Source organism: Citrus clementina, unplaced genomic scaffold (genome assembly GCF_000493195.1).
Source record: "Citrus clementina cultivar Clemenules unplaced genomic scaffold, Citrus_clementina_v1.0 scaffold_5, whole genome shotgun sequence".
NCBI lineage: Eukaryota > Viridiplantae > Streptophyta > Magnoliopsida > Sapindales > Rutaceae > Citrus > Citrus x clementina.
The window spans coordinates 30,785,174-30,808,966 of record NW_006262201.1 but is presented as its reverse complement, the minus strand read 5'-3'; the positions used below and the strand labels follow the sequence as shown (position 1 = coordinate 30,808,966).

Genomic DNA, 23,793 nt, shown 5'->3' with positions numbered 1-23,793 from the left:
CAATTTTTAAATCCAACGGCCTAAAAAGGCTGTTTCCACCGGTCATTATTGCAAATTTTACCGTCGACGGCAAGACTTCAGTTTCTCTGTGGCACCGTTAAAAAAAGGCTCAAGCGCTCTCATCCTCTGCGATGAGACTACCGTAAGCTAAATAAATATCCAAAGCGCTTTTGCCACGTTGGCATTACAGTGAAATTGCGTTATTTGTACTTAAAAAAAAACATATCTAAAAGAACCCGATGGCGATGAAATGAAAAGGTTTGGTAGCGGTTCCCTTAGCACACCTTCGCTTGAACACATTGAAATGGTAAAAAAGTTAAAAAAAAAAAAATTGATCATGTGACAGTACTCAATTACAATATTCATCGCCACAATACTATGTTAAAGTGTCGTAGTTAAATTTATAAAATACATAAATTGAAAAGATATTTTTTTCTGTATATTATCATTGAAATACATTAAAAGAATAACCGATTTTTAAAAAAGTTAAAATATTTTAGACTTCGTTTATCAAAAATTTACTATTCTATTGGAGATTTTATTAAAAAAATCTTTAAAATCAATTACTAATCTCATTTGATGTTGTAAAATTAAGGATCAGCAATGAGAAATCAATTGACATATATTATGTTCATTATTGCATACAAATATTTGAGTTTTAATAAAAGAAATTTATAAATTCATTTAGAATATAAAAATATAATCATGCTATTAACCAGATAAACGAGTTAAGGACTTTAATTCTAATCAAATACGAAAAAAATTATGTCGACCTGAACCCATCTCATTTAATAATTATGTTAAGTTTGATGACTCATACCCATTAATTTGTGTCATGTTTGTATTGAGTAATTGGATTATACCAGCCATACTGTTGAATGTTGATCATGCTTAGCTTTGACGTAATTTAAAGATTAGTAATATGATATTAAAAATTTAATTTTATCGTAAAAGTAACCTTTTATTTATTACAAACCAACCAAAAAAACCTATTATTTTTTCACCACCCACCAATCTCTGTTGCATACTGCTAGACTGCAGAGGATCCTATCCAAGTTCCATTAACTTTCAGTCAAAGCATTCCAAAAATCTAAAATAAATAAATATATTAAAAATTATCCTACACCATTAAAAGCACTTATTTGAAACTATTTAAGTCCACGTTTGCACCTCCGCTCCTCACGCTCCTCTTGTCTTAAAAAAATACCAACTTTACAGTGCAACTTTAGATCTGGACCAACCATTATACGAGAATTTCTATATATATATATATTCCATTATGGGTATTTTCACAATATGTATGGAACATTATACTGTTATAAAAGCACTTTTCACCCCCTAATAATCAGAGAGCAAAGAGTGTTCAATCATTGAAACATTTCATTGTCACCACTCCCAAATTTTCGTCGGGTTTTTGAAAATCTTCACTCAGCTTTTGACTTATTATTTTTAACTTTTCTTAATGAATATCTTTTTTTTGGTTGGTTTAATGATCTGGGTTTTTGCTTTTGAATATTTAGCCAGCGCTTGCTAGTTGCTGCTTTTTTGTGTACTCTTCAAAGAGGTGATTTTGCTTCATTTGTACTTCATCTCTTAGTCTTAGCTGAGAAATGTAGTGGTTATTGATTTAAACCAATGAACATCCAACTCAGCACTTATTAGTTTCTGTAATCTTGTATATTTTTGGAGTTCTGTTAAACCAATCAAACTTAGCTAACAACGCATTCCAATTTTGGTGGAGTATTCATTTTCAGCCACCAACGTTGCATATTTGCATTTTTGCTCAAAAAAGTTATTTTTTTTTTTAAACTTCAAAAATTTTATTAGCTTCTCTGTATGTTCATTTCAACTGAAAATGAGCAGATCTCAATGGTTCTTGACAAAGGACCAGAGCCACTGAAATCATCTCCAATGGAATCAACCCTTGAATCCAGTGATGGGTTGCCTCCGGTTCCTGATTTGCCTGATTCACCGCCGCTTCCTTTGATTTGCACCGATGTCAATGTTGTTCCTGAGCAACAAAAGAATGAGCTTGAGCAGTCAATAATCAATCTTGAAGGTAAAAGATTTTTCAAGTTTCAGTCCTAGGAAATGTCAATTGTCATATGTGTTCAATTATAAAATTATAGCAACATGTGTTCATTGTCTTCTTGTGAAAAATTGGTGTCATTTTTGTGCAGGAGAAATTGTGGAATTAAGGTTGAAGAAGAGGAGATTGGATGAGAAACGACGAGAAGCATTGAATAAGATATTAGACATCAAAGGTAGTTTATTATTTTTGATTTAAGGAAGGGACTTTATATTTTTACTTTGCCCTTTGATTAAAGGATTGATTTTGATTTGCAGGCTGTATTAGAGTCTTTTGTCGAGTCAGATCATTTTTAGTGACAGGCAGAAGAGTAATTCATGAACCTGTACTTACTGAGTTGGAGAAGGTTGTGGTTAGATCAGGAGGAAGCAAGAAAGAATTCGGATTTGATAAGGTGTTTAATCAGGCAGCTAGTCAAGGTTAGCATCTGATTTCGTGTGTTTCTTCATTTCCAGGTTTAATTGAATATGTTTTCTGTTTCCAGTTGTCTAAGAGGCTTTATTTTGGTTGAAAACTCTGTAGAAGATGTTTTTGTTGAGGTTGAACCAATTCTTAGATCTGCGCTTGACGGGCACAATGTTTGTGTTTTGGCTTATGGTCAAACTGGCACTGGCAAGACATTCACAATGGTTAGTGACTATATTTAAATTTGTTGCTTTTCTCGAATTCATATTGTTAAAATCCCCAGATTTTTTCATTCATGAATGTTTGAGTGTGATGATGTTTCAGGATGGCACTAGTGATCAGCCTGGAATTGTTCCTCGAGCTCTTGAAGAGCTTTTTCGTCAAGCCACTTTGGACAATTCATCATCTGTAAGCTTTTCAATGAGCATGCTGGAGGTTTACTTGGGTAGCGTGAGGGATCTATTGGCTCCAAAACCAGTATTTAAAGCATATGATGCTGCGACTAGATGGTAATTATGTTTCTACAAATGCCCAGAATCAGTTCCAAAACTTTGAACTAAAAATGAAGGTCATTCACTCGATTATGCTTATTGTGATTTTGCTCACTCTACTACAGCAATCTCAACATTCAAACAGATGCGAAGGGCACAGTGGAAATCGAGGGCCTGACAGAGGTGCAAATCCCAGATTTTACAAAGGCCCGATGGTGGTACAATAAAGGGAGACGGGTTAGATCAACTTCATGGACTAATGTGAATGAGGCATCCAGCAGGTCACACTGGTGGGTTTCTGGTTGAGTTTGGGTTAGAATTTTGTTGATGAATTGATTTGTTTTGATGATTACATTATCTGTTTAGTTTCATATATCTAGCTTAATGAGGATCACCATTTTCCGACATGGGGATGGCTTGGAAGCCAAAACAGAAGTAAGCAAACTTTGGATGGTTGATCTTGGAGGCAGCGAGCGGGTACTGAAAACAGGAGCCACTGGGCAAACACTAGATGAGGGAAGGGCCATAAATCTCTCACTTTCTGCACTGGCTGATGTTATTGCAGCTCTGAGAAGGAAGAGAGGCCATGTGCCTTACAGGCAAGTTCTTTGCTGGCTTCTATTTTCAGCTTTTAATTATCCTTTTTCTTTTGTTGGATAAGCTAGGAGTGGGCCCATATACTTTAACTGAAAAAGACATGGATTCCAAGTTTTTAAATGCTGTTAGGATAGCTCTGAGTAGCTGTTGCTTCTTTCTTACTGATTATATTTTATTTCTTGGGTTGCAGAAATAGCAAGCTAACTCAGATCCTCAGAGATTCCCTCGGTAACACCTTTGCTCTTGTACTTCTGGCTTGTTATTATTTTTTAATTAATTTCCCCCTTTCCTTTTGGCTGTGAACTCCTACTTTATTATGAAATATTGTTATGTTTTAGAAATTGCCAGAAATTAGATGTTGTCCACTTGTATCTGCATAGCAGTGTGAGGAGTAATTTACAAACTAATGGCTACTGTACATTATGGAATTAATTCTTTTTCCTGTGATAAAATTAAACCAAATATATGAAAATGCATGATGGCCCTCATTCCAATTGCTTTAGGTGATGGTTCAAAGGTTTTGATGCTTGTTCATGCAAGCCCATGTGAAGAAGATGTTGGGGAGACAATTTGTTCTTTGAGTTTTGCCAAGCGAGCAAGGGGAATAGAGTCCAAGAGGGAGCTATCAGAGGTATCAATCTTTGGAATTTCTTCTTCTGGATGACATGGATTAAACATTTGCAATACTTTCTGATATTCATCCTCTACTGTAGGACTTGAAGAAGCGAAGGGAGATAAGAATGGCAGAGCTCGAAGAGGACATGAGAGAAGCTGAAGTTGAATGTCAGAATGTCAGGAATCAAATAAAGGAGGTTGAGTCCCTCCTAAGTGAAAAGAAAAAGTTGTTCTCAGCCACATGTCAGTCCCTTGAGGATGAGGAAAAGAGCTTTGTAAGTCCCAAAGAAAATCTAAAGGAAGCAGCTGAAACCCCAAAAGCATCTAAAAATGTAACTAAAAGAAGTGTTAGCAACTCTGTCCCTCGTTTCATGACCTCTACTGTTGCTAGCCGTCAAAGGAAAAATGCAGCAGAGAAGGAGATCAGCATAAGGGCCAGGAGTTTGATAACAGGGTCTAGAAGTTCAGCACAATTTTCATGTTCTCAATCGCTTAGCTTCTTGGATATTCGTTTCAAAGCAATGATACGATGTTCGAATAAAAAACCAAGATACGGTGAAACCAATACTCCTGTCACAGAGAGTCCTAAAGGCAATGTCGGCCTGTATTCAAAGACAACTTCCATGCCACGAAACAAGGTTGTCACATATTCAGATCCAAACTTGAAAGTAACACTCTCTCGTCACAGGAGAAGGATGTCTGATTTCGTCTAACAGAGAAAAGAACTTTGCTAGTGATAACTTGTGGCATATGGGAAATGTGTGAGATTAATTTTGTTTTGTCTACCACTTTTTTTCTTTCAATGAGGGATTTTTTGTTCATGGTTTATTGATATGATCGGGTCAAGTTCATAGAGGGTGACATGTGTCATATAACGTACATAGTAAGAGTGATGGTTTGCTTTGCTGGGATCTGTAAATTTTATGGTGCGTTTACATGTTCCCAGCATAAAATGGTTTGTCTAGGTCTGATTGTGAGTGTTAACTATTCATTAACATGATTTGTGTAAGTTGTAGTTCAAATGATGCTTGTAATGATGAAGCAAAAGGAAGTTATATTTCAATTCCTCTGATTAGAGTCATTACAAATTAAATACATATGCTTTTTATTATGTTGATATTTACAGTATAAAAAATTATTAGGATTTTTTATTTGAATATTTAGACCCAAGATATGTTAGATTTTACCATACCATTCAAATATTTGGCAAAAAAAAATCAACCTCTACGAGACTAAACTAGTAAAATCACAAATGCTTGTTTCAAAGTTGGGCCTTGGCTTTTTATTTTGGATGCTAAAGATCCAAATCCAATTCAAAAGGATGGAGTCATGGAGACGCCTATGGTAATTTCCTTGGACTCACCCGCACTGTAGTTATGCCCCTGCTCCCACTAGGCGGCCACTACTTCTCCATCAGAACGACATTCTCGGCGTCAACGACATGTCGACATCCGTCTTCTTTAGAAAACGAATAATCAAAGCGAGAAACGACGTCGGCCATCTCGTACAGCTAAATCCACCCAGCACCATCATTTTGCCAGGCCAGTAACCGTAAAGACAACTCTTCCTCTTCACACACACACGGCACTCTGCGAGCGAACAAACGAAACGAAATCGAATGGCTCTGGTAACATCACCGACGCAGCAAAAGGGTATAGTAATCACCGTACCGGTACTCGTTCTCTCGCTCTCAGTCGCAGCGATCTTCTTTTTCTTCCTCCTCTCCTCGCTCTCCACGTGTAATTGTCCTCTCTCCTCCACCACCACTGCCGCCGGCAACGCTGTCAGGAACGGCGCCGTTTCTGACTTTGCAAGGAGCGAGGATGATTCTTCTTCTTCTTCTTCTAGAACGTTTAGCGAAAGAACATCGGCGACGAAAGAGGATATTGAGTGGGTGAGGGATCAGATCCACAAGAACGGGCTTCACATGCAGGACAATGTGTTAAGGAAGGGGATTAATCCCCGTACTAGAGCTCAGCAATTGCAAGATCTCATTCAGTAAGCTCATTCATTTGCTTACTCTCGCTCTTAAGTTTCCTTCATGTTTTGATTTCACTAGTAGAAACAGCTTTTTGAAATTAGTGTAGGAAAATTGCACGAACATTTTGAGACGTTAGAACTGATGTTTCATTTACATTCTTGACATTTTAGTGATTGTATTCTACTATAGCTCATGAGACTTCAATTCCAAATGGGGTCTCAGCGAGTCACTTTGTCAATTGCTAAACATGCACTTTTGATGGGATGATATGGAAAATATTTCTAAAGCTCAATGTGCTTTTTTCATGTATAGTGTGTCTTTGTTTTTAAAATTCTGGGATTTTTTGCTGGGGAGTTCTTGAAAAGAGTTTTCAGTAAGAGTCCTAGGAATAAGGAACAAGTTTAAGATAATTTTATTTTCTGGAAACTGGTTTCCCATTCGCGATGCCTGGTATGGGTGCTTAGGAAGCTTGTTTCTAAGGGTAGTAGGAAAAAGTGGAATATGTGAATCAGATTATTTATCTTTTGTGATTTCTGGGATTGGACACCGTGTAAAACGGGTTGCTGAAATGTTTCTTTCTTTCACTTTACACTCTGTATATAGATTTTTACAGTAACATATATTGACTGAAGTGTGCTTCATAACTAATGTCAACTAAAATTCTAGGTGAGGTTTCCTTATGATAATCTCGTGGCATTTGGCTTTTTGCTGTGTGCAGAACTTTCAAACATGAGATCACAATGTGAGAAATCTGCCATTTTATTTTCTGGAAACTGGTTTCCCATTCGCGATGCCTGGTATGGGTGCTTAGGAAGCTTGTTTCTAAGGGTAGTAGGAAAAAGTGGAATATGTGAATCAGATTATTTATCTTTTGTGATTTCTGGGATTGGACACCGTGTAAAACGGGTTGCTGAAATGTTTCTTTTTTTCACTTTACACTCTGTATATAGATTTTTACAGTAACATATATTGACTGAAGTGTGCTTCATAACTAATGTCAACTAAAATTCTAGGTGAGGTTTCCTTATGATAATCTCGTGGCATTTGGCTTTTTGCTGTGTGCAGCACTTTCAAACATGAGATCACAATGTGAGAAATCTGCCATTTGCATGTTTGTGAGTTCTTTTTTGGTGTGTGCACTTCATGAGTTACTTTGACATGTTTTATTAAAAAAGAGGGTGGTTTTGTCATGATTGTGATCAAATTTCTGGAATTGTGTCAGATTCAAAGGCATATCACACTATGAAGGACTGGAAGCAAACAACCATACAGCCCTTCCATGCCCCGGTGAGCTTCTTGTTGAGGAGCATCACAGCAATTATGGGGAGCCTTGGGCTGGTGGCCGAGATGTGTTTGAGTTCCTTGCTGAGGCCAGCCACATAACACCCAACTCGCATGTCCTTGAGATCGGATGTGGTACACTCCGTGTTGGCGTGCATTTCATTCGGTATCTCAACCCTGAAAACTTTCATTGCCTGGAGCGAGATGAACTCTCTTTGATGGCTGCATTCAGATATGAACTTCCCTCCCAAGGTCTTCTACACAAGCGCCCTATCATTGTACGAGGCGAAGATATGGATTTTACTAAGTTTGGTTCAGGAGTTGTGTATGATTTGATATATGCTAGTGCTGTTTTTCTTCATATGCCAGACAAACTTGTCTGGGTTGGACTGGAGAGGTTGGCAAGTAAGTTGAGACCTTATGATGGACGTATCTTTGTGTCGCATAACATAAAGTTTTGCTCACGATTGGGGGGAGAGGAGTGTACGAAGAGGCTCACAAGCTTGGGGCTCGAGTATATTGGAAAGAAAACGCATGATAGCTTGCTTTTCAATCACTATGAGATCTGGTTTGAGTTCAGGCGGTCTGGAGCCTAAGATGTCTTTAGCATGGGCTTTTTGGTTATAATTCTTTGCAACTCAGAAGCAAGAGATGAAGTTACAGCATATGCATAGCCTCTATGTGCCTGTTGAGTTGCTTCTGCTTCCTTGATTTTTTTGGAAGTTAGGATTTGTCGACAGATGTGTGAGGAAGAGTTGATGATTCCACAGATTTTTGCCTCAATGGATCATCAGTTTGTGCTGGGCAGGAAGACATTCTTTGTAATTTATTATTGGAAATGATCACCTACAACTTGAATATTTTAGTATTCTGTACTGAATTGTAAGGTTGATTACAGTGAACTCAATGTTATTTGTGACTGTCAAATGATGATGTAATTGTTGGCATAGTAGAAATTCTTTTCTCACAAGAAACTTTAATCATAGGAACGACTGTGCTCTTGGTCTTGCAGATGCTTGAACGTGTTTCAAGAATGAACCATTAGAAATTGATAGTGCATTTGGGTTTGATTGCCTTGGTTGCATTGTATTTATTAGAATGAAAATGGAAAAAGCCCAAAAATGGGCCCAAGTCATCAATAATTTTGAGTCTCGATAGAACTAATATGCTCTAATTTTCTATAAAATATGAAATAAAAGTAGACCTTTTGTCGAATATGAATAGAAGTAAATATCGTCTCTATCTGGTATTAATTTTCAGTTATGCTCAATACATTTCTAGGTTAATTTTCAGTTATGCTTTTCTAGGTTATGTTATGTTCGAAATCAAATTAGGAAAAACCTAAAAACATGACCTGTCAGAAGTGGGATTTGAACCCACGCCCTCTTTCGAGGACCAGAACTTGAGTCTGGCGCCTTAGACCACTCGGCCATCCTGACTTGAATGTGACTTCGCTTCAATTCTATATTATTTAAAGCAATGTCGGAATTACCGTTCAATTTCGCAATTTCAAAGCCATCAAAACCCTATGAGAACCTCAAAATCAGCTCCGTCTGCATACCCATCCCCAAAAAATGCGTTCTTTACGGATATTGACCAGCATTTATCATAATCATCACCTAACATTATCACAGTACCGCTCGATTTTTACGACGAGGACACTGCAAGGCTCATGGATGGACTCGATCAAAGGAGTCTTCACCGGAAAAAAATCATCATCAGAGGACGGCAGCGTCAGCTCTGAATCATTCACTCTCCTTCGTAAGTTCCCGTCAGTATAAATCTCTCTCTCTCTCTCTTTCGATTCAATGTTAACGGAAGCCTTTAATAGTTGGACAAGGGTGTATCTGGTGAAAAACGTTAGACGTGTTTTTGTAAAAATGCTTTTTTGAATAAGAAGTGCACTAGAAGTGCTTTTGAGGAGTGAGGCCTTTTTATCACTGCTAAATCTGAATACTATACAGCGTTTTTGTGACTATTGCACGGTTGTTTGGATGAAATAGCCGAAATTGATTTTAGGGATAGAAGAGCATTTAGACTTTAGAGTTCCTTAAGGATAGAAGAGCATTTAGACATTAGAGTTCTTTGAAGTGCTTAATTGGTGCTTTTGACACTGCTATAGGTGTTTCTGAAAGACAAACTATTTCGTGACTATTATATGGCATTTAAAGTATTCTTGGTGGAAAACTTGATAGGTATTATTCTAAGATGGCTTCTGAATGAGAGATGTACTAGTTAATGCCTTTGGAGAAGCACCTGATGAGTGCATTTTTCTGAAAGCTTCCAAGGCAAAAGTGCATTCTATGAAAGTTATCTAAATGGTACTAGAAAATGGACAATTTTTGATATTCTTATAGTATATTTTTTAATGATTGTTGCAGGGTTTGCTGATGAGTTAAAGAAAGCAAGAAAGTTGGGTACATTAAAGCAATACATAGTTGGTAGAAGCAGTGCAACAACTTTTGCTGATACTTTTGAGAAACAAGAGGCAGTTCTTCGCTGTCTTGGTGCTTTTGATCCTAACGGAGAGGTTGGTTTTTTGTGTGCATACATGCAGTTTTTGTGGGTAAATTTTGTATGGTTCAAGGCTACAAGTTTGATGATCTGTATTATGAGTTCCTCATGTTCATGTTACAAAAATATGACATTCTCGTATCAATACTTGCATTGTAGATCTTTCTTTTATCATGTGATATGCGCACATTCATTTATTGCATCTGGGTATGTGTCCTGATTAAGGTTTTAGATTTTCTGATTGTAGAATCTCCAAGTCAGTCAAAAACAAGAAGCCGCAAAGCAATGCAATTGCACAATAGCGGAAGTCGAGAATACCCTTGCAAAGTTTACATGGGCCAAAGAAGCACAAAAGAAAATAGAGAAGTTAAAGGAGGAAGGAAAACCAATGCCGAAGAGCATGGCTGAGGTAATACATCTTGCAAGTCATTGTGATCGCTTGTAATGCTAATATTGGTTCTTTGAAATGGGTTTTTGAAGATAGATTTATGTGGATGATTAAAATGACCTAAAATGTCTAATGTGAATTAACTAGTTCTTGGGAGGTTTACATCAAAAATATGTTTTTTTCTGGGCATGTATGTGTTCCAAGTGTCCTGGGGCGTTTTATTGTTATTTTAAATGAAATTTTCTGTGAGAATAGAATATTGGGAATATATCATTAGCCATGATTTCAATGTTGTAGATTCAAAAGCTGATGGGATCATCACCACTGGATCTTGCCAGGTCCAATTTGGCTAAGAGTGGTCAGATCAGTAGAAATGCCCTCTGTCCTTGCGGTTCCAAGAAGAGATACAAACGGTAATTTTACAGCTTCAATTTTTGAGCAACACACCTGTATTCTGTAGACAAAAGCTGTTTCCTAGGCTACTGAGATTATAATTCACCGTTGGTTTTTATTACTGCCTATAGAGATACATAAATTTGTATGCTATATGCTGCTTTCCAATAAATCCTTGTCAAGATTTCAGTGATGTTCTTGTCCTTTTTGCTTCAAAATGTCATCATCATTGTGGTGCTTTTTAATACAAATAACATATGAATATTTAGCTGGATTATCGTATTCTGATATTCAAATTGCTTAATTCTGTTAATCCTTGGCCATTCCTACCAGATAGGTTGGGGATCTCTTATATCTTATATCTTGTTCATGCTTTTTCCAGGTCTAGGTGTCTGACTGCTTGGCTATGTACAGTAATGTTATGTTCTTTGTTTAGCTTATGGTTCACGTTCTTTGCTATGTAGGTGTTGTGGAAAAGATTGACATTTAGGAAGATAAAGTACAAAAGAAACCCTACAACAGCCTTGAATTTGAGAGATGCTTTGAGATGGCAAAACAAATGTGCAGTCTCAAATGAGATGGCATGGGGGTGTTTTGCCTACTTTTGCTTCATGGATGAGTTTGCATGCACAAAGGAATCTTTATTTTCATTTAAGGAGAGAGGAGATGGTCAAAAGATTTGTTGCTTAATCCAATTTCTGCTTGTATTTATACATTAAGCTGTTGATTAGATTTTGATGAAATAAATCGATAATAGAATGCATAAGTCCAATTTGGGATTACAATTTATGCAATTTTGTCCTTTCTTTCCCTTCAATGGGGGGTTTTATTTGAACATTTTAATCATATTTTTTTTGTTATAAATGCGACAAATATCACTCCTTGAAAGTGTTGTTGATAATAGTAAAAAGATAATAACCCTATTCATATTGTACTAACCTTCTGTTTCTAGATAATTTAATTTACATTTGTATTCACTATTCACTATATTGACACGTAATAAGTATATATGTCCATTCACATCTAATATAATCTCTTTTATATTAGAAGTTAATAGGGAAACAATCAATTAAAGTGTTCTTAACGTCTCTCTCATCACATACTTTAGTGTTGGTTCCCATTTAGCCTACGTGTTGCAATAGTTACACTAAATGTAACTTAGCAAAAATGTTATGTATGGACTCACGTGAGCTGTGGGCGGCACCATAACCCACAGTTTGGGCATCACCATCATCAAATAGTTAGAAAATTAGCAGAAGTCAATAAAATCTGATTATCTACTGCTATAAAAGCTGCGTGAGATACCATCCGATATTTTAACCTGATATTGTGGCAATGCAAAATGACTGTTTAAAATGATCTAATACCCTACTCTCTGTCATGTTAATGTCTCAACTCCATGATTTGGTAACGTAGGGTATAGGTAAAGATACTCAATGCAAGAAAACACAAGACACAAGTACTCCTCACACTATGCCAGCAGCAGCGGCAGTACCCCCTAGCATTGCATTTACATCACTACTTTACAAATGCAAAGCCATTCAACAATTCAAACAAACCCACACTCAGCTCATAATAAGAGCCCTAAATCACCCGCCAAAATCATTCAGACCCATCATCTCATTCGCGTCTCTCAATCCACATGGTGACATAAACTACGCTCTTCTTCTCCTCTTTCAATCCTCAACACCCGCTCAAATCTTCCTCTTCAACACAGTCATTCGGGGCCTCTCCCGCCTTTCCCGCTCGCACTATCTCTCCACGTCACTACACTTGTTCTACAGATTGATTGACTTGAATGTAGCTCCAAATAACTTTACGTTTACGTTTTTGTTTCAGGGTTGTGCTAGTTGTGCTCATTTTGATTTGGGCACACAGTTGCATGGGATGGTGGTTAAAAATTCATTTGCGTATGACGTGTTTGTGAAAAATTCTCTGATACAGTTTTACTCGGTTTGCGGGAGAGTGAGGGATGCGAGATGGGTATTTGATGAGAGTGATGATCTTGATGTTGTGTCTTGGAATTCGATGATAAATGGGCATGTGAGGAATGGTGAGATTTTGGAAGGGCTTAAGCTGTTTGACAAAATGCCTCAACGGAACGATGTTTCTTGGAATAGTATTCTTGGTGGCTTGGTTAGGTTTGGTTCTGTAGATGATGCTTGTAGGGTGTTTAATCAGATGCCGAAGAGAAGTTTGGTTTCTTGGGTCGTGTTGATTTCGGGTTTTGCTCAGAATGGGCGGCCAAAGGAAGCTTTGGCTTTGTTTAGAGAGATGCAATCATTGGATTTGGAACCAAACTCTGCTATTTTGGTGAGTTTGCTTTCTGCGTGTGCACAATTAGGAGCTTTGGATTATGGGAATTGGGTTTACTCTTATATTCAAAAGAAATGTATAAAATTAGATTCAATACTATGTGCAGCTCTAATAGACATGTATGCAAAATGTGGAAGCATTGATTTAGCAATGCAGGTGTTTCATTCATATGGGGACAAGGATGTTTCAGCTTATACAAGTGCAATTTTTGGCCTGGCAATGAATGGACACAGTATTGAAGCATTTCAGCTTTTTGAGAACATGAAAAGTAAGGGTATCTCACCTGATAGTATCTCTTACATAGCAGTTTTATCTGCATGCAGTCACTTGGGGTGGGTTGAGAAGGGATTTTACTATTTTCATTCAATGTTTGATGTTCATGGAATTAAACCTGAGTTGGATCACTATGCTTGCATGGTTGATCTTCTTGGCCGTGCTGGTTTGTTGGAGGAGGCAGAAAATTTCATTGCTTCAATGCCAATGAAACCTGATAATGTCATCTGGGGTACCCTCCTTGGTGCTTGCAGGGTACACAGAAATGCTGAGATGGGTCAAAGAATTGGGAATATGCTGATAGAATCTGATCAAAACCATGATGGTCGTTATATTTTATTATCGAACATTTATGTGGAAACACTGAAAGGAGAAAATGCTGAAGAAGTCAGGAAAACTATGAGAAAAAGAAAAATAAAACGGGCCCCTGGATGTAGCTTGATTGAATTGGATGGTGTTGTTCATGAATTCTTGGCAGGAGATAGATCCCATGAAAAAACACAGGAGATCTACCAGTTCTGGGAAGAAATTGTCAAAAAGATAAAGAATTATGGCTATAATGTAGAGACAAGATCAGTTATGTTTGACATTGAAGAGGAGGAAAAGGAAACTGTGATTGGATATCATAGTGAGAAATTAGCATTAGCTTTTGGTTTAATCTGTACCAAGCCTGGATCTGTAATAAGGATTGTGAAGAATATTCGAATCTGCAGTGATTGCCATTCAGCCATGAAGCTTGTTTCGAAAGTTTTCAAAAGGAAAATATCTATTCGAGATCGAAAACATTATCACCATTTTGAAGATGGTTCTTGTTCCTGCTTGGAGTACTGGTAACCCAGCAATAAAAAAGCCCACATAATGACAATTAATGCTGAGTGTGCAGTTCTGTTAGTGTTAATGGCAATCATCTAAGATGCTTTGAAGACCCTTTTAAAACTGTAAACAGCTTAGAACCCTCTTGAGAGTTCAAAGACCGCAAAGCTTTGTACTGTTTATACCTTTTCAACCTTTATCTGGTATAATTTTCTATCATTGCTTCTATTATTTTGGTGTAATTATCAAGAAAATTCTCTGCATTGGCTAACAGCTAATTAGTATTGTGCTTGACAAACAGATGAACAAGTGGTGCTTATGGTTTTGGACCTGCCAGGTTGAAGATTGAAGACTAAAAAATTTATGCAACCTAAATGGAACAGTTCTTTTGTGCATACCATTGTTGACTTCACACCCGCAGCCATGCACTTCAGGTATGAAGTGGAAACAGTTCTTATTTTTTTTCAATTAAGTTATAGCCTAATGGCAACTTAATTCCCTCCCCACCCATGTGAGCAAGGTTCAAACCCTGAGGCATTTCGTTTCCATTGAAGAGATTTTACTAGCTAAACTAGCTGGAACCCATGAAACAGTTATTATTTGAAAATGGTAATCATTTTTAAGAAACATAAATATTTTTCATGTGATTTTTTGAATTTATACTCCAACTTTTTAAAAATTTTGCAAACATATACACCCAAGATTTCTTTACAAGATTGTTTAAAAATTTCCAAATCTAACACACTTGATCAGATAGGCTAGCGGGGTACACATTTTTCTAACTCTTGACCACGTTAGTGTGATACACATTTTTCTTAGTCTCCAACTGAATATATTTTTATTATCTGCTCAATTATGGCCGGTGTTAAAGAGAATGAGGTGAACACTCTTGCGTCAGTACAATGACATAGACTTACAAATTCTCTTCTTTTCAAATAAATAATAATAGTTACTGTTACTCGCTATAAACAGAGCGAGACCTCAGTTATGTCATATCCTTCTTTCTTGTCCTCTTTCTCTTCACTGCTGGTAAAATAATTCTGAATCTTATTTTCAGAGGCTAAACTTTCCATCTTAGATATATGAATGTGCATGCCTATGAGGTGTTGTTTCAAAGCTTGCATCTAGCATGATGTGTTGTTTTCAAGCCTGCATCAAGATAAATAAAATTCACTTCTGGACTCAATTTTGTTTTAGAAAAACTCTGGTGATTTTTATCTTTTAGAAGAAACTTTTAACGGCCTTTTCTTTATTTTGGTTTCCATTACTTTATTGTGGGAAAAAATCCTAATCTCCCAAGAGGATATGACTTGTGTAATCTTGGGTTATTTTAGTTATCCCAGTCTTTGCCAATGGTTGTTTTGTCACCCTCTTTCAATCAATAAAATTTCTCCTTAAGAGACTTTTTTTTTTTTTTTGGTTTGATTTCCTGTACATCAGATCATAAAATAATATGTTATTCTATGAAAGACTCTCTCTTGATTATCTTATCATTTACACTGCTTTAACGGCGTTCTTAAATCTTATAGATGAAAAGTGGGTGCCGATGGCAGAAGCAAAAGATTGCCACAAGGCGTGGAACTGCAAAGGCGAACAACCTTGCTGGGAAGACTGTAAAAATCGTTACAACGGAAAAAGGGACTTTGTGATTTGTACACTGGACTTGCCGTTCCTAATGCAATGCTTTTGTGCCTACAAGTGCTAGGTAACCATACATCCATGTACTACACTTATTAATCTAAATAAGAGAAAATCAAGTTGGGTTTAGCCTCTTGCAATAAAAGTAATAAGATGTTGAATAATCAATTTTTGCTACACTAATAGTGGAGTGAATTAATTCAACATAAATAAATGTTAACAGAACAAAGAAACCCTAATAGTCACGGAGATTCTCTTATATTTAAGAAAATGATCACATATTTTTCTGGGACACACAATTTTTTTTTTTTAATGATCATTTCTAAAATAAGAGAGTTCCCATAATCATTTTATCAAAATATAGATATGTTATTACCATTTTTCCTAAATAAATAATAATCTTAAATTATTAAATAAATGGGTACGCAATGCGTAGCATAGGTGTATTGTGACATGCAACACGACAACAACCCAAAAGATAATTTTTTGGTATCTCCAAATTGTTGCCACTCAAAGAATTTAGGAGCTGTTAGTTCCAGTTAAAGTAACTTAGCAGCTGCCTTGGAAATAATAATAAACTATTGATTTTAAATCATGCCATTCAGGCCTAATGTTGGTGGTATGTACTATGAATGGTAAATGTAGAGAACTACGATAATAATGGTGAAATTTTATTGTGTAAAATAATGTGTTTACAACTCAGTATTAGGAAGAAAATAATGGTAATAGATAAACCGTAGAAAAATAATGTGTACTTCAAGACACGTTACAAATGTCATTTTCCTTAAGACGTTATTTGCCCCCACCAATTAAGTGATGCACATTGGTTAAGTAAATACGCCTCCAAGATACAATCAAACACTTATTTGTTTGTTGTGTGGGTGCATCGACGAAAGCAAATCAAAAAATCTTGAATGTTGCAAGCTTGTCTTGAAACAAAAGAAATTCTTGCAGAAAACAATATATTGCACATTTAATGTACAAAAATAAGTGTTTTATGATTAAATTCGTTTTAGAAAAGCAGGTTGAGAAAAGAGTGGCGTGAGATTATTATTTTCATGTCTAAATGACTTAAACATGATCTCTATTTATAGACATACTTGTGTTCCTTCATTTGGGTTGTCATTTTTCATGATACTCCTTCATTCATGACTATTAGATCAAGATTTAATTTTAATCAATGGTCCAAATTGAACCATCACCATTTCAAATGAAATGTCACCATGAAATGATGCATCTCCAAGTGAAATGTCACCACGAAAAGTTATATTTTTAAATGAAAAAATACATTTTCTACAAGGGACAATTAATTCGACATGTCTTTATAATAAGACACCTTTTATTTAGACATGTCTTTACAATAAGATACTATTTTATTTTTATAAAAAATTCCAACACCTAATGCTACCATTGGCACTCAAGCATAATGCTCACAAGAAGCTTTTGATTTTAAAATCATGCCGGGTTGAGATTTTCAACGTTGAATCATGCCTGAGGATTTAGAGAAACCATTGGTTGATCCTAAGAATTTCAACCGAGAGGGAATTGATGTGGCAAGTTCTGCATGTAACAAATGCAATACAGTTACTGCATTTGTTATTTCAAATTTTATAGCATCAATCGTCAGTCAAACGCTCTATTTTCGTAGAAACGGTTATATTACCACCAGATGAAGTATTTGAACAACTAAATAAGAACCACCAGACAAGGACTTTCATCAGAAGATGCTAAAATTAAATGAGATTGAAGATTTTTGGTGCAGGCAAGCTTGAGAACAAGACGATAAGAACCCACATTTCCAAACTTTCTCCAAATTCCATTATTGGTGTTCTTAGGAAGTAGAAGAGTTTATTTGCAAATTCATTAGTAGTGTTCTCAGGAAGTCCAAAATGGTTTAATTCATTTATTGAAATTTACATTTGAAAGTTGGTTTCCAAGTTGAAAATCTTATCAATGAAACCATCATCTATTGCATGCTTGCTTCAAATCCTGTATTTTATGTATTGATTTATTTATTTTTTTACTGGCAGGTAATATACAACTAATAGATTGATTGAAAAGATCGAGTGATCGGTATCATTTCTCCTAAAGATAATAACAGGACATCGTGCAATTTCAAAATCAATTGAGAATATAATGGAAACAACACTCACACAGTGTGTGGGTTAGCTTTATGCCTACTGTCATAGGAGATATATGAAAGACTGTTGTTAATGATTGCCTGAGGAGTGTTTGATCGAGTGATTTTTAAACAGATTTATTTGGTTGATCAGGGGCGGACCCAAGAATTTGTATTACCCCAGGCTAAATTAAAAAATTTATATTTTAAAGTAAGCATAAAAATTTATAAGTAGAAAAAATTGCATCAAATAAGGGGGGCACGAAAAATCTTATCGCTATAAGTTATAAACAAAAATAGTTATATAAAAAGAGTAGAAAACAAAAGCAATTAAAAAAATAAAGCACTATTTTACAATTATTAAATCTGACTCTAATAAAATGTAATTATACAAGGATTAATATATTAATTAAGGATTTTAAGCTGAAATAAATGAACACATGTAATTACAATCAATTAAAAATTGAAGTAAAACTTTAATGTTTGAAGTCAAGTACTTAATTACCAGGTTTCAATAAATTAAACAATTCAAATTTATTCCTCTTTTTAAATTATAAAAATATTATTAGTCAAAAGTTTCAATTATAAACTAAATTCAACCTAACAAAAATATATTTGTGTGTTGTTGTTTCTTTGCCAAACGCTCCGACTCTCTTTAAAGAATCAATTGTTGATGCTTTTTCTATCAAATTAAAGCTCCTCAAAATATTCAAATTTTATCTTAGTTAATATAACTAATAAATAAAATCTCAAAATTTACATAAAAAGTTTATGAAAATGTTGATAATTGTTACTACATGTTTTTTTAAGTAGTTTAATACTAGTGACAATTTTATATTAGATTGACATACTTTTTTTCAATTAATTTTTTTTTAAAAATAAATTAAAGTAATAACATTTTACCCCCTAATGTTTTTTATCTATATAGTAAATATATAATTTACTCATTTTATAAAATAAGTCACTAATTTCAATTGGAAAAAAATATAATTGAATTAAGGACATATTTAAAAATAAAATAAAAACTCTATTATAGTATAAAATTAATGAAAATACAAGGATAATTATATTAGGGACATACATGAAAAAAAAATAAAATCTCTATTATATGCTATAATTGATAGTAAAATAAGGGTATAAATGATTTTTTCCTAAGTTTGACCGGGCTACAGCCCGGTCTAGCCTTGCTGCAGGTCCACCACTGTGGTTGATCACCCTAGTCTGAACAGTCAAATAGATAGGGACTAAAAAGTTTATTTGCGTCAATTTCTACCCTTTTGAAAAATTAAAGGAGATTATGAAATCATCTAATGCCAACACATGCAAGACCATTTACGAGTCAATTGGTGATCCAATTGAATCAGTGTTTTGGTGATCCAATTGAATCAGTGTTTAGCCACGTAAACAGCTTGAATAAGGAGAGTGCATTGTGAATCTCCATCACCCCTGGTCCATAGTGAGTTATCTCAAATAGCGAAACATGGTCTTTTTTTTTCCCCCAAATAGACACTACAACTCAGCTCTGAAACATTCGCTTATCTTTTCAAGTTGGCATACCCTATCCAAAACTAATTTATTACGACAACTCGAATCATACTCATACTTAACTTTTTACTTACCAATTAACCAAATGAGATATTATCATTTTACCACTAAAGTTATTCTGACATATCATGTCAGTATCACGGTTTGGTGAACATGGTATTTTAGCACCAAACGTTTGAGCTGTTATCAATTTACCACCATTCCGTTAAAAAAGTAAAAAAATTGCTGATGTTTTGCTGATGTCATAAGGGTATCAAAGACATTTCCTATTGAAGCCAAAAACTCTATTGCAAGTGTAAAATAAACAATAAAACAAAGTAAAAAAAATTCAAGAGAAATAATTAGAGAATTAAGAAATTGATAACCCTAAAATTGGCTCCTCTCTCTCATTAATTTTTTTCCTTTAATTAAATTGTTATTGTTTTTAGTTGTGATTAATACTTGAATTTCATAGATTATAATATTAATTTTGAAGCAGAATTTATTTATTTTTTTGTTATTTGTCATAATTTTGCATATTCTTCATTATTTTTATTAATTAGAAATTTCAATTGTTTTCTAAATCTTATTAATTGTTATTGTTATTATAAATTGTTATTATTTTTAGTTGTGATTAAACTTGAATTTCATAGGTTATAATATTAATTTTGAAACATAAATTTTTATTAATTGTTCTTTGCCGTTTATCGTAATTCTACATATTATTCATTATTTTTTATTAATTACAATTTTTAGTTGTTTTCTAAATCTTATTTTTGTTCATTATTTCTTTCTTTTCAAAGTGTAAAATTATCTTTTATTCTCTTGGGGGTAAAATCAACTTTTAACTAATTTCCTGTTAAAAATTAACGTTTTTCTAACGGAATAGTGGTAAATTGATAACAGCGCAAACGTTTGGTGCTAAAATGCTATGTTCACCAAACTGTAGTACGGATATGATATGTCAGAATAATTTTAATGGTAAAATGATAATATCCAAAACCAAATTAAGGAACACGACAACTAGTTCTTTCAAAATATTCCCATACCATTACTGCCTTACTGTTTTAGGTGAAATTGAATTAATGCTTAAATTATATCTTGTTATATATATAAGTACATATTCTCACGCAATAACAAATCAATCAAAAGCCAGTTTCCCAAAAGCCCTTTTGATAAACAAGTTAATTAATCTTTCAAAGGATGGCAAAGTTGATGATCGCTATTAGCTTCTTCCTTGCACTCATTCTCCTTGGATCTGCAGGTTAGTCTTTCTCTATTTTCTCTTTTTTTTTTTTTATTAAAAAAAACCTTTATAAAAATGGGTTCAAATTTAGTTTCAAGTATATAACAAAATACATGAAAATTTTCACTTGAAGAAAACATGATGCATGAAGCAGCGGAAGCAAAACGCGACGACGCTAAAATTTGCGAAAAAATTTGGCCCTGCAAAACAGATATCCAGTGCAGAGACGACTGCCAAAGATTGTACGATGGAGATGGATGGTGTGATTTCCATAAAGTGCCATACATTCCTCAAAACTGCACTTGTACATACTTATGTTGATCTCCAATTTCCCCGGCTATGTGGGCTTGAGGCTTCAAAATTCAAATTATAATAAAAGCACAATTTATGCTTCAATATTAAAATAAACTTACTCTTGTTATTTTGCCTTAAATATAAATGTTATATTACAAAATTATTAGGAACTTTTTGTTAATTAATATCCATAATTAATATTCCAGTTCGACGTATATGTTTTGAAAAACATGCAACTATTGAGTAAATATTTTCTAAAAATAAATTTGAGAATTAATTTTATGGTTAAATATAAGTTTGTTTATATTCTCGCAAAAATTACATAAAGTCAAAATTATCCTCGTTCAATTAAGGAAAAGTATTTGAGTACCAACAGAAAGTAATTTTTTAAAAAAATTTGGCATATTACTAGTAGTAATTTAGTCAGCTTCACTCTTCAAACTCCATATACAAGAAATAAATGAAAAATTCTAGAGAAAAGACAAGAAAGCAAATTGTTTATGAGGGAATTAATACAAATGCATATTCGTGTAACAGTGGATCGAAAACTCATTGGTGTTATGAGAAAGAAAATTTTAATTGGAGGAGATGAAGGACTAGGGGTGGATTATAGTTAAAAAAGAGAGCCAGAGACAAATACTCTCTCTCGTACATACGTTCGAAGACTCCAACCCTTAAACTCAAGAATAATTATCTTCCATTTAACTAAAGAGCAATTAGTAATTTTATTACAATTATGTTAAGTATTAATGTACATTCTAGATGCATGTGAGATGAATATCGAACAACACTCGTGGATGAGAACGAATGGACAAATGAGTGGATGTGGTAGAACGGTTAAACAGTTTGGTGAAAAAAATCACATGTAATGTTGGTTAAAATGACTATAAGTAGGAGTTAATGAGTTGTGTTCAGTTAAATTAAATCAAAATCATGGCGTTGTACAATAAGTTCGCAATATGGCTAATGATCTTAGCAATTCTTGCATTACTAGTTACTCTTAAAGCTGAGCACAAGATCGGCTGGGTCGATTACAAACGGTTGAAGGAGTCGATTCAAAACCAGCATAAAATTCGGCAGTTGCGGCGGCGGCCACCGCCCCTGTCCCCTTGAAAATCAGCAAGGTCAAGCTCCATGTGTGATGGTGGTACCATGCATGCTTAATAATAATTACTTGTTTAATAATCTAGCAAGCAATAGCATGGCTTTGGTATTGATATCTAATATTAAGTGATTAACGTTTATTATTAAAAATTAGCAGAAAGAATAATATAGCCTTAAGATATTTCTGTCTTTTTGCACTGTCTCTCTCAAAATTATACTAAGAAGTTGCAACGTGCATGCGCAATTAATACTAGCTAGTCGTCTGTGAACGCTCATGACGATACATGTAAGACTATTTAGGGGGCATACTGCTGAATTTGAAAAGCATAGAACGACTAAGCTTTTGGAAAAATGATTATATGTGAATTCATTTAAATGAGATCCTTATTATTTTGGGACGACACTCCTTCCATGTTTTGAAAAGAAAAAGGGGCTTGAAGAGAATCATTTTTGGTGTTGCTGCTGAGAATCCTCAAGTGATTAGGTCTTCTTTTAATTATTATAAAGTTTGGATAAAGTCCAAACTAATTTTTAAACCTCTTACTTCTCTCAAAATTCAAACTCGAGTTATAATCAATCAAATAAAATTGTTTGAAAACCACTTAATTAGGTCTTTAATAGTGTTTTAGTGGTTGAAGTATCGTTAATGTGCATCTTTCTTTAATATGTATCATATTGTTCAGGGTATGAACTTTTTTTTCTTTAAATTAATTTCAAGACTCAAGTACATATAGCCAGAGAAATTTGAAATCAACAATTATATGTACAATTGCAATTTTGAGGAATTATGGCACCTTATGAAAATCACACCACCCGTCTCCCTAGTACAATTTTTGGCAGTCGTCTCTGCACTGAATATCCCCTTTGCAGGGCCAAATTTTTTCGCAAATTTTAATTATATCCTTTGCTTCTGCAACATGCCTCACGCTTAATTTCATCTGTTTTCATGAACACAACATATATGTTAGCTATTAGCCATGCATGATGCATCTTGTGAAAATTTTCATTTGTATACTTGAAATTAGTTTTGAACCCATTTTGTAAAGGTTTTTTTTTTTTAAAAAAAAAAATTAACGAAAGGTACACCAGGTGCAAGGAGAATGAGTGCAGGAAAGAAGCAAAAAGCGATCAACTTTGCCATTTATATGTTCTTCAATGGGTCTTTTGATGAGGAAACTGATTTTGATTGATTTGTTACTATTGCTCAAGAGCATGCACTCATATATGTAGCTTGACGATATAATTCAAGCATTGATTCATTTTCTTCTAAAACCGAAGGGCAAATAATCTTGGAATGGGAACATTTTAATGAATTGGCGTTATCGTAGTTTCTTAATTTTGGTTAGTAAATCAAAAGGTTAGGTATGAGTATAATTAAAGAGAGTTGTCTCATTAATAATTATGAGTGATAAATTTTGGAAATATAGAGCACATTAAATTTTATGTATCTGAATTTTTAATTTACTATTTTTAGTATATGGTAAATACAGAATATATCCTATCGGATAGCATTATTAATAATGATAATGTAACAAAGTAATGAATGTAAAATTCCTAATGACTTGAAGCCAAGGTCTAGCTCTAGTGGTATGGAGCAGCTTTCTTGGGGCTTAGGTCCTAAATTTGAATTTCAATGAATACGTGAGTTATTAATACAAAAAACTCCTAATAATTAAAATTCTGATTTTGTCCAGAAACTTTTTGCTCTATGT

The 23,793-nt window shown here is 34.5% G+C and overlaps 4 protein-coding genes and 1 non-coding gene across 6 annotated transcripts; 4 read left to right on the top strand and 1 right to left on the bottom strand.

The window, feature by feature from the left end:
• Positions 1-1,292: 1,292 nt before the first annotated feature.
• On the top strand, positions 1,293-5,243 carry LOC18042890 (kinesin-like protein KIN-14U). 2 transcript variants are annotated; one of them, XM_024184556.1, is made up of 11 exons: positions 1,293-1,564; positions 1,864-2,059; positions 2,181-2,264; positions 2,347-2,508; positions 2,612-2,718; positions 2,819-3,003; positions 3,111-3,275; positions 3,366-3,584; positions 3,773-3,810; positions 4,086-4,213; positions 4,296-5,243. In XM_024184556.1, exons 2-11 carry the CDS (start codon positions 1,870-1,872, stop codon positions 4,908-4,910), a joined length of 1,893 nt encoding a protein of 630 aa, XP_024040324.1. In that variant the 5' UTR covers positions 1,293-1,564; positions 1,864-1,869; the 3' UTR covers positions 4,911-5,243. The 2 variants fall into 2 exon arrangements, with proteins under 2 accessions (XP_024040324.1, XP_006433087.1); XM_006433024.2 differs by lacking the exon at positions 1,293-1,564 and having other exon boundaries at positions 1,573-2,059.
• Positions 5,244-5,549: 306 nt separating this feature from the next.
• LOC18042978 lies at positions 5,550-8,463 on the top strand. The gene is made up of 2 exons (XM_006433023.2): positions 5,550-6,195; positions 7,401-8,463. The coding sequence occupies exons 1-2, from the start codon at positions 5,816-5,818 to the stop codon at positions 8,053-8,055; spliced, it is 1,035 nt and encodes a 344-aa protein (XP_006433086.1). The 5' UTR covers positions 5,550-5,815; the 3' UTR covers positions 8,056-8,463.
• Positions 8,464-8,814: 351 nt separating this feature from the next.
• On the bottom strand, positions 8,815-8,898 carry TRNAL-CAA. The gene has a single exon. It is a non-coding gene; the product is annotated as a tRNA-Leu (tRNA).
• A 60-nt stretch (positions 8,899-8,958) lies between these two features.
• LOC18042977 (protein translocase subunit SecA 1) lies at positions 8,959-11,545 on the top strand. The gene is made up of 5 exons (XM_006433021.2): positions 8,959-9,220; positions 9,841-9,989; positions 10,221-10,382; positions 10,659-10,774; positions 11,219-11,545. Exons 1-5 carry the CDS (start codon positions 9,034-9,036, stop codon positions 11,235-11,237), a joined length of 633 nt encoding a protein of 210 aa, XP_006433084.1. The 5' UTR covers positions 8,959-9,033; the 3' UTR covers positions 11,238-11,545.
• A 533-nt stretch (positions 11,546-12,078) lies between these two features.
• LOC18042976 (pentatricopeptide repeat-containing protein At5g66520) lies at positions 12,079-15,873 on the top strand. The gene is made up of 3 exons (XM_006433020.2): positions 12,079-14,359; positions 14,458-14,590; positions 15,686-15,873. The coding sequence occupies exon 1, from the start codon at positions 12,228-12,230 to the stop codon at positions 14,175-14,177; it is 1,950 nt and encodes a 649-aa protein (XP_006433083.1). The 5' UTR covers positions 12,079-12,227; the 3' UTR covers positions 14,178-14,359; positions 14,458-14,590; positions 15,686-15,873.
• Positions 15,874-23,793: the final 7,920 nt, after the last annotated feature.